The sequence below is a fragment of the Tyto alba genome, unplaced genomic scaffold (genome assembly GCF_018691265.1).
Source record: "Tyto alba isolate M040663 unplaced genomic scaffold, T.alba_DEE_v4.0 Super-Scaffold_40, whole genome shotgun sequence".
In the NCBI taxonomy this organism is placed as follows: Eukaryota; Metazoa; Chordata; class Aves; order Strigiformes; family Tytonidae; genus Tyto; species Tyto alba.
Genome location: NW_024881316.1, coordinates 23,960,064 through 23,975,172, shown reverse-complemented (window position 1 = coordinate 23,975,172; position 15,109 = coordinate 23,960,064). Strand labels below are relative to the sequence as shown.

Below are 15,109 nucleotides of genomic sequence, written 5' to 3'. Positions count from 1 at the left end.
ACAGCGCAGCCTTGCAGCTACTGGGAGCCCAGCAGATGGGTGCTGCTCCCAGGGACTTCTCCAGAGGAAATAGAAGGATACTGAGGGAAAAAAATGCAGCTTGGAGGTAGAAGTATCCAACCATGCATTACAGGCATCACTCTTTTCTGTGACACAGGACACAGTTGACTCTTGCAATCACTCACCAAACCATCACCAGTTCTTTACAAAATTTTATTTTACCTTGAATGTCAAGCATATTACCAATCTCTGATAATAGGACAACAGAAAAACAACACATTAGAAAAAGCCACTTATAAAGCATTGGTTAAGCTCAATATAAGACTCTGCCTTAATTTAAGAAATGGATTTTAAATTCTCATGGGATCTGTGCCTTTGCTCTTTACATAAAAGCAAGTGGTACACCTCATTAGCAAAGCATACAAGGAAAATTACACATAGCTTGCTTAAAATGAAAAAGGAAACAGCATAACAAACATTGTAGCTCATCAGCCAGCAGTTAGACCTTTCTCCTTGTAAACCTGCTTCTTCAATTTGGCAATTGCAGTCCTTGAGGAGAAAGAGGAAAGGGTATATAGCTTAATACTTAATTACACAGAACTTTTACATTGGTGTTGTGCAAACATTTTTTAATTTTTATTGTTGTCAAATTATAGCTACAAGCCAGCTATACCAGTTTTTTGTTCTTTTTTATGTTTTAATGCTATTGTCATGTAAGTTGAATCACCCACATGGAACCTTTTGACCTTTTGTTGCTGACAGTACCATCTTCAATAAAACCTTGTCCCTTCTTGAGCCAATAGTTCTACTCTTACATTTCACCTTGATTTTAAGTGAAGAGTTGCATGGCAAAATAGGTGATATTACGTCCACAATAAATCCAGACATTTCTCTTAATTTATAAAAATCTGATATATGTTTTTGCTCACAGGACACTTTGAGCTATGACATGAAATGTACACAAGCCAATGAGATTCACACACATATGAAGTCAAAGCCAGCCACATTCTTTCAGAATCAAATACTGTATATGTTGGCTGCATGTGAAAAATTTCACAGTAATTTATACCTGACCAATACCATTTAAGGCCTAATCCTGCTCACAGTGGCGTCTCCAGCAATTTTGCAAAGGACTTCAGTGGTAACAGGAGTATGATAGGACACTTAAATACTAAATATCAAATCTTATAGTTAATTTTATTCCTATTAAAACTGATGATCTCTTTAAAAACACTCGAGATTCAACTGATGCAAGTTATACAAAAATTATTGAAGTTTCTTTTCTAAAGGAACGTATAACCTTGGGGTTTACAATGTCAGAGGTACTTTTGTTCCTGCTTATGGGGTTATTGCTGGTCACCTTCCTGAGACTTGAAAGACCATAAAAGACAAGCACCATACCTATTCCTCTAAATTATTGTATCACAAATTAATAATTTGGTCCCTTTCTAAATGGATCTCTCCCCACAATTACACTAAAACATAGTGATGGGTCACAAATTCCAGGGGGTCCAACTGGTCCTGGCATTCCTGGACTGCCTCGATCTCCATCTTTACCAGGCTGCCCACGCTCTCCAGGACGTCCTTCCTTACTCATGCCCGGAGGACCTTCAGGACCTTAACAACACACATGCAATGAACAAATGCATCACAGAGTACCTTTATTAAAATGAAAACAAGAGCAAGTATGGATCTTCAATCCCCCTGCTCTTTGATGAAGTACGCGGTAAAAGAACACTTCATTTTCTGAAAACGTCACTTGTCAAAAACTGCTTATATGTTTATATAAACAACATGATACCTTGTTAAGATATTTTTTTTTTCTAAAAGCATGTGAAAACCACTTTAAATAAAAATAACTTTTAAAAGGAAATATAAAAGTCCACTTTAATACACCGTTATACTTTATCATATAATCTGGAACCGGTATGGCATGAATCACAGTTCTATTTCTATTAATTTCTCTGGCTTTTGATCAGGCCCTGATATCTCTTCCAAACACTCAACTTCGCATTTTGCATGAATACACTGCTGTTTGGAAGAACATTTGCCTTCACTAAGCAATGCTTACAAATCACATGATTATATCAGAGCTCAGTTTTCCAATAGTGGCTGACTTCAGGATCCATCTATCAAGAAACAACAGTCTCAGGAACTAATGTCTACAAGACCTGTCTTATATTAAATAATGTACTATATGACAATTGAAAAGACATGCAAGAAGCAGGCATTAGCCATAAAACATACATGGTACTTAAGATGTGTAAAAACTATCTAAGTTTTCCAAACTGTATCAATATTGTTTCTAAACCACATTTTTAAAAAAATTATTAGCATGCACTGAATCTGCACAGCTGAACCATCCCTCACCTGGAGGTCCTGGGGGGCCTTGGATCCCAGGAACCCCAATTCCTTGATTGCCTTTTGCACCATTTTTCCCTGGCAGTCCTGTGAATTAGCAAACACATGTATACCTTTGCATACTAAGAATATTTTCATCCAATGACTTAGGAAGTCAGCATTTGATAATACTTATTGAATAAAAATTGTAATTGTTCAAAAGCAAATAATGGGATGTAAAATATGCATTTCCTTGTAACCTGCACAGTGTAACTGGGTTCTAAATTATCCTCATTTCTACTGAATTAAGAGCTGATGTAGTACCTGTTAAGCAGATAGCTGCTATGAATTGAGGGAATAGGTGACGGGCAATTAAGAAATTTGCCATCACTGCCTTTCCATTGGCAAAATTTTTAAGAAGGTATATGATGGAAGTATAAGGCATTCACCACAGTCCCTGTGGAATACAGAATATATAGACAATCTTTTACAACATATGGCAAAATTTAATCTCCACCAAAGAAATACTGAGGCAAAATATGTGCTCCCTTACACCAGTACAACCCAATAAATTCAGTTTTTTCATAGAAGAGATACCTATTTTCCAACTCTTTACAAAACAGAAAGAACAGCCAGAACTGTTAATATCAGCTCCAGTGGAAAACTGCACATTCTCCTATTGGAGATTAAATTATAAAAGCAGTACAGGCAAATCACCATTACATCCAAAATTAATGTGATGTGCTAGGTCACAAAGAAAGTAAATATTTACCAACCATTTGCTTGCCTACCCTTGGCACATGACTAGTTAGATGTATTTAATACAGTTTCCTAATTATTTTGATGCTATAGGCAACAGAGGCGCTGCTGGGACCAGTAACAACATTATGGATTTCACGCAGTCTCTTGGTCTGGTTCCAGACTATATATTGATACTTAAAGTCTGCAAATACATCACAGAAATCAGTTGGAATGCTCAGACAGATGAGTCACCTGAAAGCATAAACCTTAGCTTGCCTAAAAAGAAATCAGAATGTTTAAGAAAAGCATAAAGAAAGGAGTAAAAATCCTTATGAGATAAAAAGAAAAAAAGGAGAAAACCCCAGGAAATCAGAGGGAGTATAAAGTCTGTCACATGCCAAAAATCAGTCTACATGGTAGTAAACAGTAAATAGCCAGTGAATAAATACTGTTCTTTAAAATAGCAGAAACAAAGAAGTTTGGAAGAAAATAAATTAGAAAACATGGAAATATATTTAAACCAATGTCTATGCATATTTGATCTAAAAAAAAAAAAATATCTAAATGCAGTTAAAAACATTTACTTGAGACTAAGAACTCTCTAAAAAGATCAGGACAAAGTTTGACTGTTGTAGAACTGAACACTAGCTATCTTGTTGTATACTTGTACTTTCTCCTCTGCCATGCATTCTTTGTAAGCCGTGAAACACTCACATTGCACCAGGTCCTCAATTACACTTTGTGACACAGACTCAGCTATTCCCTTACGCCACCCTGCACTAATTCCATGCAAAACTGGAAGCAGAAAACAAAGTCATAAAGGCCATTAGCACTGTGACACATGCACGCAGTACCTCTTGTCCCACGAGCCCCAGGGCGACCCGGGATGCCCGTCAGCCCCGGAATGCCATCATTCCCTGGTAAACCAGGAAACCCTCTGGGGCCTTCAGGGCCTCTGGGACCTGGTGGTCCTGGAATTCCCGGGGAAGCGCTTTGGGATTGACAGTGGTTACAGTTTTGTAGCCTTCCGCTCTGGAGGATGGCAGGCAACTGGGCTGGGAGAATTCAAACAAAAAATTGCTTAGAGTGTTGCAATAATAAAATATAAAAATATTGCCCCCCTAGCCAGTCATGCAAAAACAGTTTCCTCTCTTCAGAGAATATGATACCTTTAGGAAACGAGATGGTAAAGTATGGAACCTGTGGTGTGGAAATATATTTCCACACCTGTAGGAGAACAAGCGATAAATCAGCAATATTGATCTTGCTTTCAAGAAAACATCTTTATAACTATCAGGAAACTACTTTATCAATTTAAACAAGGACAGTAAAGAGGCTTTCAAACTTACTTCTCAGTACATCTGAACACACCTCTCGAATAAATTGCTCTGAAAATTCTCGTGCCTGAATTGAACAGAGAATGGTTAAAAAAACAGAGTGTGCGTTTGTGCAGGGTTTTTAAGGTATCCAAAATCACAAGTTTGCAGTCCTATACATACAGGTTTTCCATCTGATCCAGGTGGTCCCGGGGGTCCTCTATCTCCTGGCTGACCTCTGAGACCAGGAGGTCCAACAAAACCCTGGATACCCGATTCTCCTTTTTGCCCATTGATGCCTCGAATGCCTGGATCTCCTTTCTCACCTTTCTGGAATAAAAATCAATGAAAAGCCAATCATATCTTCACAGACTATTTGGAAGCTAGGTAGCACCAAGCAAACGTATCTGAGAAAATCTTCACTGATGTTCTTCAAAAAATGAATGTAAGTTTTCACTGAAAATTAATTCGATACTGACATTTATTTTACTAAAATGTACTGAAGTTTTCAGATTCTTCAGTAACTGTTTCAGAAACAATTATTACTAGATATATATTGTAATATATAGATATATATTGTATATATAGTAATATATACCTATATAATACAAATATAACTAGAAATAAATTACCATTTTTTTAAAAGGACCCATTTTACTTACTAATGAATATAAAACAATAATCTTCCTTATTAACATATAGAAGGAAAGCCTTTGTCTACTTTTTTGTGAGAATTAGATAATTTGTTACAGTACATTAAAATCTCTAGAATGATGGAAAAATTAGAAGTGAAATTCTGACATCACTGAAATTCTTGGTAAACTTACTATAATAATCAAGACTTTTATCCTATGTTTGTAGTGTATAAGACAAAGGAAAAAAAATAGTTTGATTTGAGTTAGGGGTTTTTTGGTTTTGGGTTTTTTTTTTTTTTCTGACTACATTTATTCTCCATATGATTGATAACAACTGTAGTCCACTTGCTTCACTGGAAAAGGTTAAAGTAATACTGGAAAATATTTTATTATGTCTTCATCAAAGCATTGGTTCTTCTATGTATGGAATTACCTACTGCAACAGTTCATGTGGAACTCTTTCCTTATGCTGGAGCCAACAAAACATCAGTACAATGTAATTTGATACATACCCAAGATTAAAGTTAGTATACTATGTTTGCTCCCTGATGAGTTTTTTCCTTCCATTTTTGCACAGCTTCTGCATAATGTTATCAGCTGCTTCAAAATTTTCTTTCACCCTTTCCAACTATTTTAGATAGAATTATGGAAACAGGGCAGCAGGATTACTATATATGGCAAAACTTACTGCAAATAATGCAAGTTTAAGAAGCACTCAGGTATTCGGTCTTCATAGACTTACACCGAATTTTAAAATATGGTATTTATATTACTTTGTATCATTCTGTATAGTATTTATCAACATTTTTTACATCAGAAAAATTCAAAGCTTTCTGGCTTGGTCTAAATTAGTAACAATGCCCAGAGCTCTCCACATGAATTATTACAGGGTAGCAAGCTTCAAATTCAGTATCAGATTACTAGTTTTATGCAGAAAGCTAGCCAATAAAATAAGGCAGATAGTTTCTTCCTCTTAAAAAAACAGAGAAATGAGACAAAACGTGACAGATATCAGTCAAGTGCCTAAGAGTACTACTGGAAAGATGGTCTGTCTACTAGTAAGATGCTATGCATGAACTGAACAACACTCCATATCCTCTTCCCACTACAAATGTTATACATGAATTCAGAACTGACTTTATCCGAGGTTGTAATTATATTTTCTTGATACCATCAACTTGAATGTTACAGTCATAGAGAATTTATACTCTTAGTTACACCATGTAGATTTGTATTTGTTCATTTCTATTACATAATTACAAATGGTTTTATCATTTAACAGGGTCAGCAAGGCTCAGAAGTAAACATATGGAGCATACGTAGCTGCCTGTGGCTATACTAGAAGCTGTATGTGCAGGGATCTGAAAATCATGCTGTTCTTGTAGCTAGAAGTTATTTGTTTTAATTTTAATTACTTTTACCGCTATGAACTATGTTTACATAAAAGACATCTGACTTGCAAGTTGATTTATGTTAAAGGGGCTAGAAAGCATTAAGAACCATTGAAATATTGGGAAACTGGCATCTATTGTAGAAAAAAAATTACAGGCAAGAAGCCAGTACAAAAACACCAGGACAAAACATTGGAAGCATCAGCACAACTGACTGCAGAACTTGCCAAAAAGCAAATGAAGCTGCTAAGGGAACATCTTCTGCAGTATATCTTGGTCTTGTAATGCTCAGCCACATCCCATGTGTGGCCTTGTTTGTTGACCCTTGCTATTGGCAAAGAAAATTTAAAAAAAAAAGGAAAAGAGCTCAATAAGCACTAATAACTCCAGACTGAAGAAATTTTTTATTTAGGAGTCAGAGTTTAACAAAATAAAATATTTTATAAAAATAGAAAATAAACTAATTTTATAGGTTTGATAAGCAAAAAAAAAAGCCAGCATTATATCTTACCATATAGTAAGAATAATATTAAAAGGATTTTTCAGAATACATTATTACCATGATTTACAATATTTAAACAAGCTAGTTCAATAGTATACAAGGAATCTTTTGCCAATTTTAGCAATTATTTAACAAAACACCTATAAACCAAACAGTAATTTTAAGTATTTCATAGGAACACAGCAGCTTATAGGGCAATTCATGTGTTTAAATGCATAAAATTATTTAATTATCAGAATTGAGCTTCCAATTAATATGTCCAGTTATTGATATGCAACAATGCTTTAATGAAAAAGGTTTGAAGAAAGATATCTCTAATTAAAGTTGAAGGAGAATTATATTAATGGGACAGAGTGTACCCTGATTTCCCTAAATATTGGAAAAAATAAAAATTAACTAACAAAGTTAATTTTTTAAATACAAATTTGTTAACACCATGTAACACAAAGATGAAAAGGTCTGGCCATAAATGTATCTGCATTGGCCAAACACAAGGGAAAAAAAAAAAAAAAAAACAAAACAAAACAAGATGGGACTCCTAAAAATATCCTGGAGACCAACAAATGTAGTTTCAGACAGACCAAGAGTAGTCCAAGCAGCTTCCCCTTATGCCCCTCAGGTTTGAGGCTGAGTTGAATTACGCCTGTATAAACTTAGTAGGAGAGAAAAACAATTCTGCCCTGCATTTTCTCAGTCAGTCTCAAAGACAGAATCCTCTAAAAAAAAAATCTTTGTAAAGGCTTCATCATATTCCTCTTCTTTAGCTTTGAAATAAAGGCACACAAAGAAATCTCCCTAGTGAAGGTTAAAACACACAAGTCAAATAGTTCAGCTGTGGAAGACTTTTATGGAAGCTAAAAGTACAGTATATCAGCACAATTCAAAAGGAATTAAGCAAATTAAAGATTGACATTAAATGCAATGGCCTTGACCTCTAGCTTAAATGCCCCTAATTTCTTGACTGCCAAAAAGAGTAAAGGTATGTAAGGTGAAGGATCTTTGTGTATCCTGTTCCTTACTTTTTCATCCTGACTTGCTATTATTGGCTGCTGCTGAACAATATGGATAATTTTGATCAAGTATTCTGTATTCTCTTACAAATACATTTTTATTTTTCAATGAACTTAGAATCTCTAGATTTTATTTTATTTAATTATGTCCTTTCTTCAACTAGCTCCTCAGTTTTGTTTGTTTGCTTAATTATCTTATATACTTGGCTTTAATTGTTTCTTTTAATCTTTCATTTCATGAAATATGTATTTCACTATGTCTCTTTTTAACTAATACTTCTTTCTGTTCTCTGATATTTCTTAATTCATTTCTCTTCTGTTACTTATAGACATGTGAGTACAAAAGTAAGACTGTAAAAACAAATTTTAAAGATCACATAATTTGCAGAAATAAATGGAATAATTTTGTAATACTGCATTTGTAATTACAAAATACTTACCTCTCCTTGTTCTCCACTCAATCCTTCTACTCCCTTTAGGAATTAATATGAAAAAACAAATTAATAAAGCAAGTTGAGCCAAATTACTTGGAATCAAAAAATAATATTTTTGTCCTTTGTTCTCAATAATTAATCACAAAAGTCAATTTTTAAAGGTTCTGTGATTGCTATTTGTATAAAAAACCAAACTGCATATAAGGATGAAAAATGTATATGATTGTGAATTAACACTTTAGTGTTAATTAACACATGATATTATGGATTAATATCATATACCAAAAGGATAAATTGGGAATATATCATACATACTACAAACAAATAGACATCATATAGGCATATAGACAAAACCTTTTTCACCCTACAGAAGACAAAATTTGGCGTTGTAGTAAAAGGAAACTCCTGATTCTACCTGTTTAATACTGTCTTACTAGACAAAAAACAAGTTCAGAGCCTTTGAAATACAAACTTAGTTTGTAAACCAGACTTTGCATGTTGGGAAATGGTTTTGGTGTCATTTCTGCCAAATGGTTCAATGGTGTTAATGATCAATAAGTTCCATGGCAAGTCATTCAGTACAGGCTTTTTCACTTTTCAGATATACTCCTGTGGACAAGGGACTCTGTATAGTGTTTTTGAGAAGTCCTGGAGGCTTGAGAAACCTTGGAAGGACCTAGCACTGTCTACCAGAAGTGTCGGAATGCATGATTTTTTGGCTGCTGACCAAATTAGATAAGCATGGGAAACAATTATAGACACAGACTGTACTATTTTTTCAGCTTTGTCCAAAAGAAAAACCGAGCAAACAACAGCAATTCAGTTGCATCATTCTATCTGAAAAAAAAAAAAAACAAAAAACAAAACAACTTTTCTTTCACTATCAATTTGTTTTACCTTATAATTAAAATAATAAATATATGACAAATGTGTCCATTATTTGCAAAAGGAAAGAAAAAAACCAGAAAGTTTCATTTGTAAAATGTTAGAGTAGGACATTACATTTGGTTAAAACCAATGATTGACCTTTTAGTTTAAACTACTTCTTTTCAAAAATATCTGCTCAGCTTTACTACTGACTCCTGTCAACCCACGTACCGCTGAGGGCAATAAAACTAGGCTAACATACAATCTAGATCTTCTGCCCATGCTCCACTGGAACCAGCTCCTTCTGGCTAGACAGGCAGCTGTATTGATGTTGTAATTCTGAAAAAAGCAACTGTGACTTCCTTTCAAGTCTAGTTTTAGATATGTACCTCTAACAAATACTTCTCTGTTTAGACACGGCGTAGATTATGTAGTTAACAAGTATTTATAAATACTAACTATTATTTTCTGCGGTATAACAAGATAGCCAACTATGACACAATCAAAATACATTGGCCCAGAGTTAAAGAGAAACAACTGGATCTCACTGATTTGCAGCTGAAACAGGAAACATCTGTAATTTATGAGCACAGAAGATGTCAATAATGACTCCCAGTACTCCTAGGAGGTAATGAACTACATGAAAATGTGGCATGGTACATGCAAAATCTTAACATCTCAAGCATCGCTCTTATAACCTTTACTCAAAAGCCACTTTGTACTATTATCTGCATTTTATGTTATTTATAATTGTTACATGACAATTGTCCATAACTAAGGATTTAATAAAATACTCCAGAACAATGTACTTCCGTTCTGCTTCTCAAGAGATAATATCCTAGAACCTCAGAAACATGTAGGTAGGAAGGGGCCTCCATAGGTTCGACTTCCTTTTCAGAACAGATCCTGCTAGAGCAGGCTGCTCAGGGCCCTGTCCAGACAGGTTTTGCCACAGCCTCTGTGATCAACCTTCTCTCCAGTGTTTCACCACCCTCAAAGCAAAATGCTTTTCCCATATATCGAGTTGGGAGTTCCTGTGTTCCAACTTACGTCCATTTCCTCTTGTTCTTCCACTGTTCACAGCCGAGAAAAGTGTGGTTCCATCTTCTCTGTATGTGTAGCATTTGTTTTTTAAAAAACATTAAGGTTCTTTAAGAGGTAATTTATATAACTATGTAATCACGTTATACATAAATATATTTCACTTGATGCAAAGAACTATCCATGATGATGGAAGTAATCTTAAGAAGCAAATATGAATCATGGCTCTCTTGAAGTAGGATCACTATTTTAACAGTACCTGCAAGCCTGGATTTCCTTGTCTTCCTTTTTCTCCTTTCAATCCCTTCAGAAAAAAAAAAGCACATTTTCTTAAAATATGCATCTGTCTGAGAGATATAATTAAACTATCAAAAATAGCACAAAGAGGTAAACCCTAAAGTCTCATCCTAAACCAGTCTCAATCAATCTGAGAAGTTACTCTTGAAGAGTTTAGAACAGAAACTGTGCAGAACGACAGAATTTCTAAATACACAGAGAAGTCAAATTAGGATCTGAGTAGTGACATGATACTCTCCTTTTTCTTGTAGGTATTTCCATGACTTTTAGATAACAAGGAGGAAATCTCACTTACTATAATACAGTAGGTAGGCAGAGGCCAAGTGACCTTACTTTGACTGTGAGCGACTATGTGATCCCACCATGCCTGGAGCAGGGAGGGACAGAACCCATCCTGGGGCAGTGCTGGGTCATGTCCCATCCCCCTGGGGCAGCAGCACAACCACCCACATCCCCCAGCCTGCACCACTGCTAGGACCACACAGCTCTGCACAAAATGACAGTAGTCTGCTCAACCTCAGAAACGCAGCTGGAAATTCCTACTAAGCAGTCTGGGCAGTTTTCCTCAAAGAAGAGTTAGAGTTCACTGCTGTTGTTCTTAAAGCAAACCTTCCATGGAGCTTAATCTTTAAAAAAAGCTTCTGAATTAACACCTAAGACTTGTACTAATAGTGTTGCCAGATGACTTAATTAGAAAAAAACTTGATATACCTGGATACCAATTTCACCTTGGTTTCCTTTGTCCCCCTGCAAAATATTAGAAGAAAAGTCCATTGTACCATGATTCGTTTCAAAGAAGTAGTCTGTGTTTTAATTTAACACAGTAAACACAAGAGAAGCATCTAATAGCTTTTATTTATACTGAATAAAACCAAATCACTTTATCCCCATGTACACCAACAGTGAGAAAAGTACAGAAAGTTATACTAAGAAGGGAATCTGTCCTAGAAAGAACTATCAACAAGAAAAGTGGATACTCATATACCAAGTTAAAATTGAAAAACACAACACAGAGGTGGCAAATCCAGCAGGATCTTATCTACTCAGTGTATGGGAGTGGAGAGGTTATAAGCAAGGAGGGAGGCAGTATTTCTGATGGGTTAAATTTCATCTGAATGTTAACCACTAAGTATGCTTGCCTTCACTCACAGAAAATAGAGTATAAAAAATTTCTGTAACACTATAACCCCACTGAATGCAGAAATTATATATAGCACACCAAAGAAAAAAATATTTTTTTGATCAGAAAAGAAAAACTGTATTTAGATTTACTCAAAACTGTGTAACGACTAAATTACACTTCCACCCAGTCCTTTTGACCTTCATTGAAATGTTTATAGTAAATAAACATTAGCTGGGTGATTGGCAATCAGATGGTGCAAATGGAACTTAAAAGGCAAGCATCAAGGTTTATCAAGTTGTCTGAACACCATCTAATTGACACTGGAAAGAAACAGGCTGATCTTGAAAACTATTGATGCCAACTAATGAGAGGTATAAAATATGTACTCCCAGAATGTGCCTCTCTCTTCATTGATTGGAAAGAAAACTTAAAGTTATGGGAGATGGCTCCTGCCCTAACTCTGAATTCTTAAATCAGTGTGACTATTTAAATGGATTTGAATCAAAATATTGGGCTGAGAACATAGCAACTCATGAAACAAAAGACAGATCTGTGGGTGAGGTACAAAACTGCATTTAATAAAGAAATGAATTGGGATGGAGTTTTTTGGATCTGTTTTGCCAGTCTTCTTGTAAGAGCCAAACATGTGTGTGTTTGGTTGTTTTTTTTGAGAAACAGAATGCTTAGTTAAATGCTAAGCAGTAGTAAAGAGGATATTTTTGCCATGGCAAATATTTTCCTGATCAAAATTCCCAGAAGATGAGGGCATTTATGCCCGCTGTATTTGGTTGTACTGTACTTGAATGTAAAATATTAGGTTTCAAGTTTTAAAATAAGCTATAGCTGAAAGACTTAATTTCTTAATTTTTACTGTCAGATGCCCAAATTGCACTTTTTTTTCCCAGAATAATTCAGGAGCTTGTCATACTTACCACTTGTAGCTCCAGCTAACCAGCAATATATATTCTGACTTGCATCTTCATATAAAATGAATAATGAGTTTTGCAAAAGCTTATTCAGTTTAAAATTCATAGAGGTTCCATAAATTTAACAAAATCTCCCTTCTTAAAATCAATATTACTGTCTTCGTACATGTATCTTATATGACTCTTAGATATTTAAACTGAATATATGGTGATAATGAAACTAATTAAATTATTGTTATGATGCTGACTTAAGTCACACTTCCATTGGGCTGCAGTAAATTTCGAAAGACTTAAGCCAGGAAATACTGGTCCTTATGTGTTCTAGAAATCACTGTTTTGAAACTAGTCAGAAAACTAATTTTTCTACATCTTGTCTTGGAAATGGAACTCAGGTTCCATTATCTCATTTAGCTGAGATAACCATCCTCTAGCTTCCATTGACCGGGGACTGGATTCAGTTGTCTAAACATAGGCTTTTAAGATGCTCTAGGCAACCCAAGGCACCCCCATATGTGTCTAATGACATCTGAATTACTCTAGCATACCTAAGACATCCATACATGGCTTGCATATATGATACTGGACATACACAAAACCTGTGCCCTTCTGGAGCAGAAGCTGAAGTCTACTGGAATACCTCTGCATGGGATTTTCATAAAATGTTAAATATGACACCACCTTTCTAACTTACTGCTTCTTTACCCTTCAACATTTCTTTCCACAGTGAAGTACCTGATCCATCCCTACTTCTGTAATGCCTTTTTATGAAGGGCTTCATCCTTCAAAAGGTGGTTCTCTAAACTGTTGGTAATACTACATTTCATTAAAACTTATGTTGTAGCATTTTATGTTGGCAGTTTCTCCATTTTGGACATTCTCTCCTCCCTAGGAGAAATGATTGTTTTTCTAAAGAATGGTCCTTTAAAAATATCCTAACTATTCTCTAATAATGATGATGTATTTAGAAAAAGGATAATAATGATCACTTATAAGAAAAGCACTTAAAATAAAAGATGCAATTAATGTAAAACTGGAAAAAATACTTACCTTTATACCCTGGGTACCAGGAATACCTGGGTATCCTGGTTCACCTGGAGCACCTGGTACTCCTAGTTCTCCCTGAATAATACAATAGGTCTGTGTCAGTGATGTGCTGTGTGTAAAAATGAATATTACATGTTTTCTCATGATATGCTTTGATTATGATATTTTGAAACTTTATAACTGAGGACAATTGAAATGTCTGGAAAATTTCTGAAGGGTTGTTGAATACAGCGAAGCCACAAAAAGGACCCCTAATTCTTAACCTCAATTTTTTAGTAGCAACCTTTTTTAATAGCCTTTTAATACAGTTGATGTTGAGTTTTCAGAATTATACAAATCAAACTATCTGAAGTAATGCCAATGTTTGCAGGTTTGAACTTCATGAACAGCTGACTTACATTGCCTAAGTTTAGTATAAAATTAGTAAGAGTAAGCGATCAGATGGATTCTGATGCAATTCTAAGTTAACTACTGTTTTATTTTGAAACAAACTGCCTTGTAACTAATTGTGGAAAATCAGTAAAACATGGAAAAGTAAATCAATCCCTTCTTTAACTAGAATACTTCCAGATTCATATTTACCTTGGCTCCTGATGATCCTGGCTTCCCCTGTATTCCGGGTTCACCTTTATCACCCTATATAACAATATAAGAGTGTGGCTGATACATCAGTATGTTTTGTCACATGTGGTATGACTAGCAAACATAAACAGACACTGGTGGGAAACTGGTTCTTAAAAACAGGTACAGGTAATGACAAAAAGGCTAAAGTTCTGCTCCCTTACAGGAAACTCAAAATTTCAACCTTCTTTCAGGAAAGATGAGATACTGACAACACAGTGTGATCTGCCAGCCTCTGCTCACCTGTCCTTTCCCCACCTGCCTCACTTCCCTTGCCCAGTCACACCATGTTTGTGTGTGCCGACTTCACATTTCCACCATCTTATTTAATAAAACTCTGATAATCCTCAGACTTGTCTGAGCCAAAATATTTATTTATGTTTATTTATTTATTTATGCTTCAGTTTTTATTGTAGCCTGTGGAATTAGGCATATATCCGGTATGAGGATTTTCATTAAAATCTAAGGATTATTGATTACTTCATGATGCTCTTCCATAAGAACAAGCTTATTAAGAATGATTCTGTAAGAATCGGCTTATATTCTGAATGAGAGATAAATATACAAATCAAAAGCATTTTTCACAAATGAAAATAAAGCTAATTAATTTTTAGTCATTTCATAAATACTAAATCTTGTTGACCACAGCAAACATTGATCACTTTAAAGAATGTTACCTTCGGTATACAATTTTAAGTAAGTACTTACATACTTTTGGATACAAAATAACGTATGGCTGGAAATGGAGCTAAATGTAAATACAAAGTTCGAGAAATGGATTCTATATTCCTAAATATTCTCTAGGACATACAGTTCAGTGC

The 15,109-nt window shown here is 35.0% G+C and overlaps 1 protein-coding gene across 2 annotated transcripts in view; it reads right to left on the bottom strand.

Moving 5' to 3' along the window:
• Positions 1–200: 200 nt before the first annotated feature.
• Positions 201–15,109, bottom strand: part of COL21A1 (collagen type XXI alpha 1 chain) — a 111,138-nt gene continuing 96,229 nt past the window's right edge. For both annotated transcript variants that reach the window (XM_033009980.2, XM_042803610.1), the window contains exons 21-30: positions 14,250–14,303; positions 13,671–13,742; positions 11,286–11,321; positions 10,537–10,581; positions 8,376–8,408; positions 4,581–4,727; positions 4,431–4,485; positions 3,936–4,136; positions 2,371–2,448; positions 201–1,617 (exon numbers count right to left, since the gene is read on the bottom strand). In XM_033009980.2, coding sequence (XP_032865871.2) covers positions 1,430–1,617; positions 2,371–2,448; positions 3,936–4,136; positions 4,431–4,485; positions 4,581–4,727; positions 8,376–8,408; positions 10,537–10,581; positions 11,286–11,321; positions 13,671–13,742; positions 14,250–14,303 — 909 coding nt within the window. In that variant the 3' untranslated portion in view covers positions 201–1,429. The remainder of the gene's footprint in view (positions 1,618–2,370; positions 2,449–3,935; positions 4,137–4,430; positions 4,486–4,580; positions 4,728–8,375; positions 8,409–10,536; positions 10,582–11,285; positions 11,322–13,670; positions 13,743–14,249; positions 14,304–15,109) is intronic.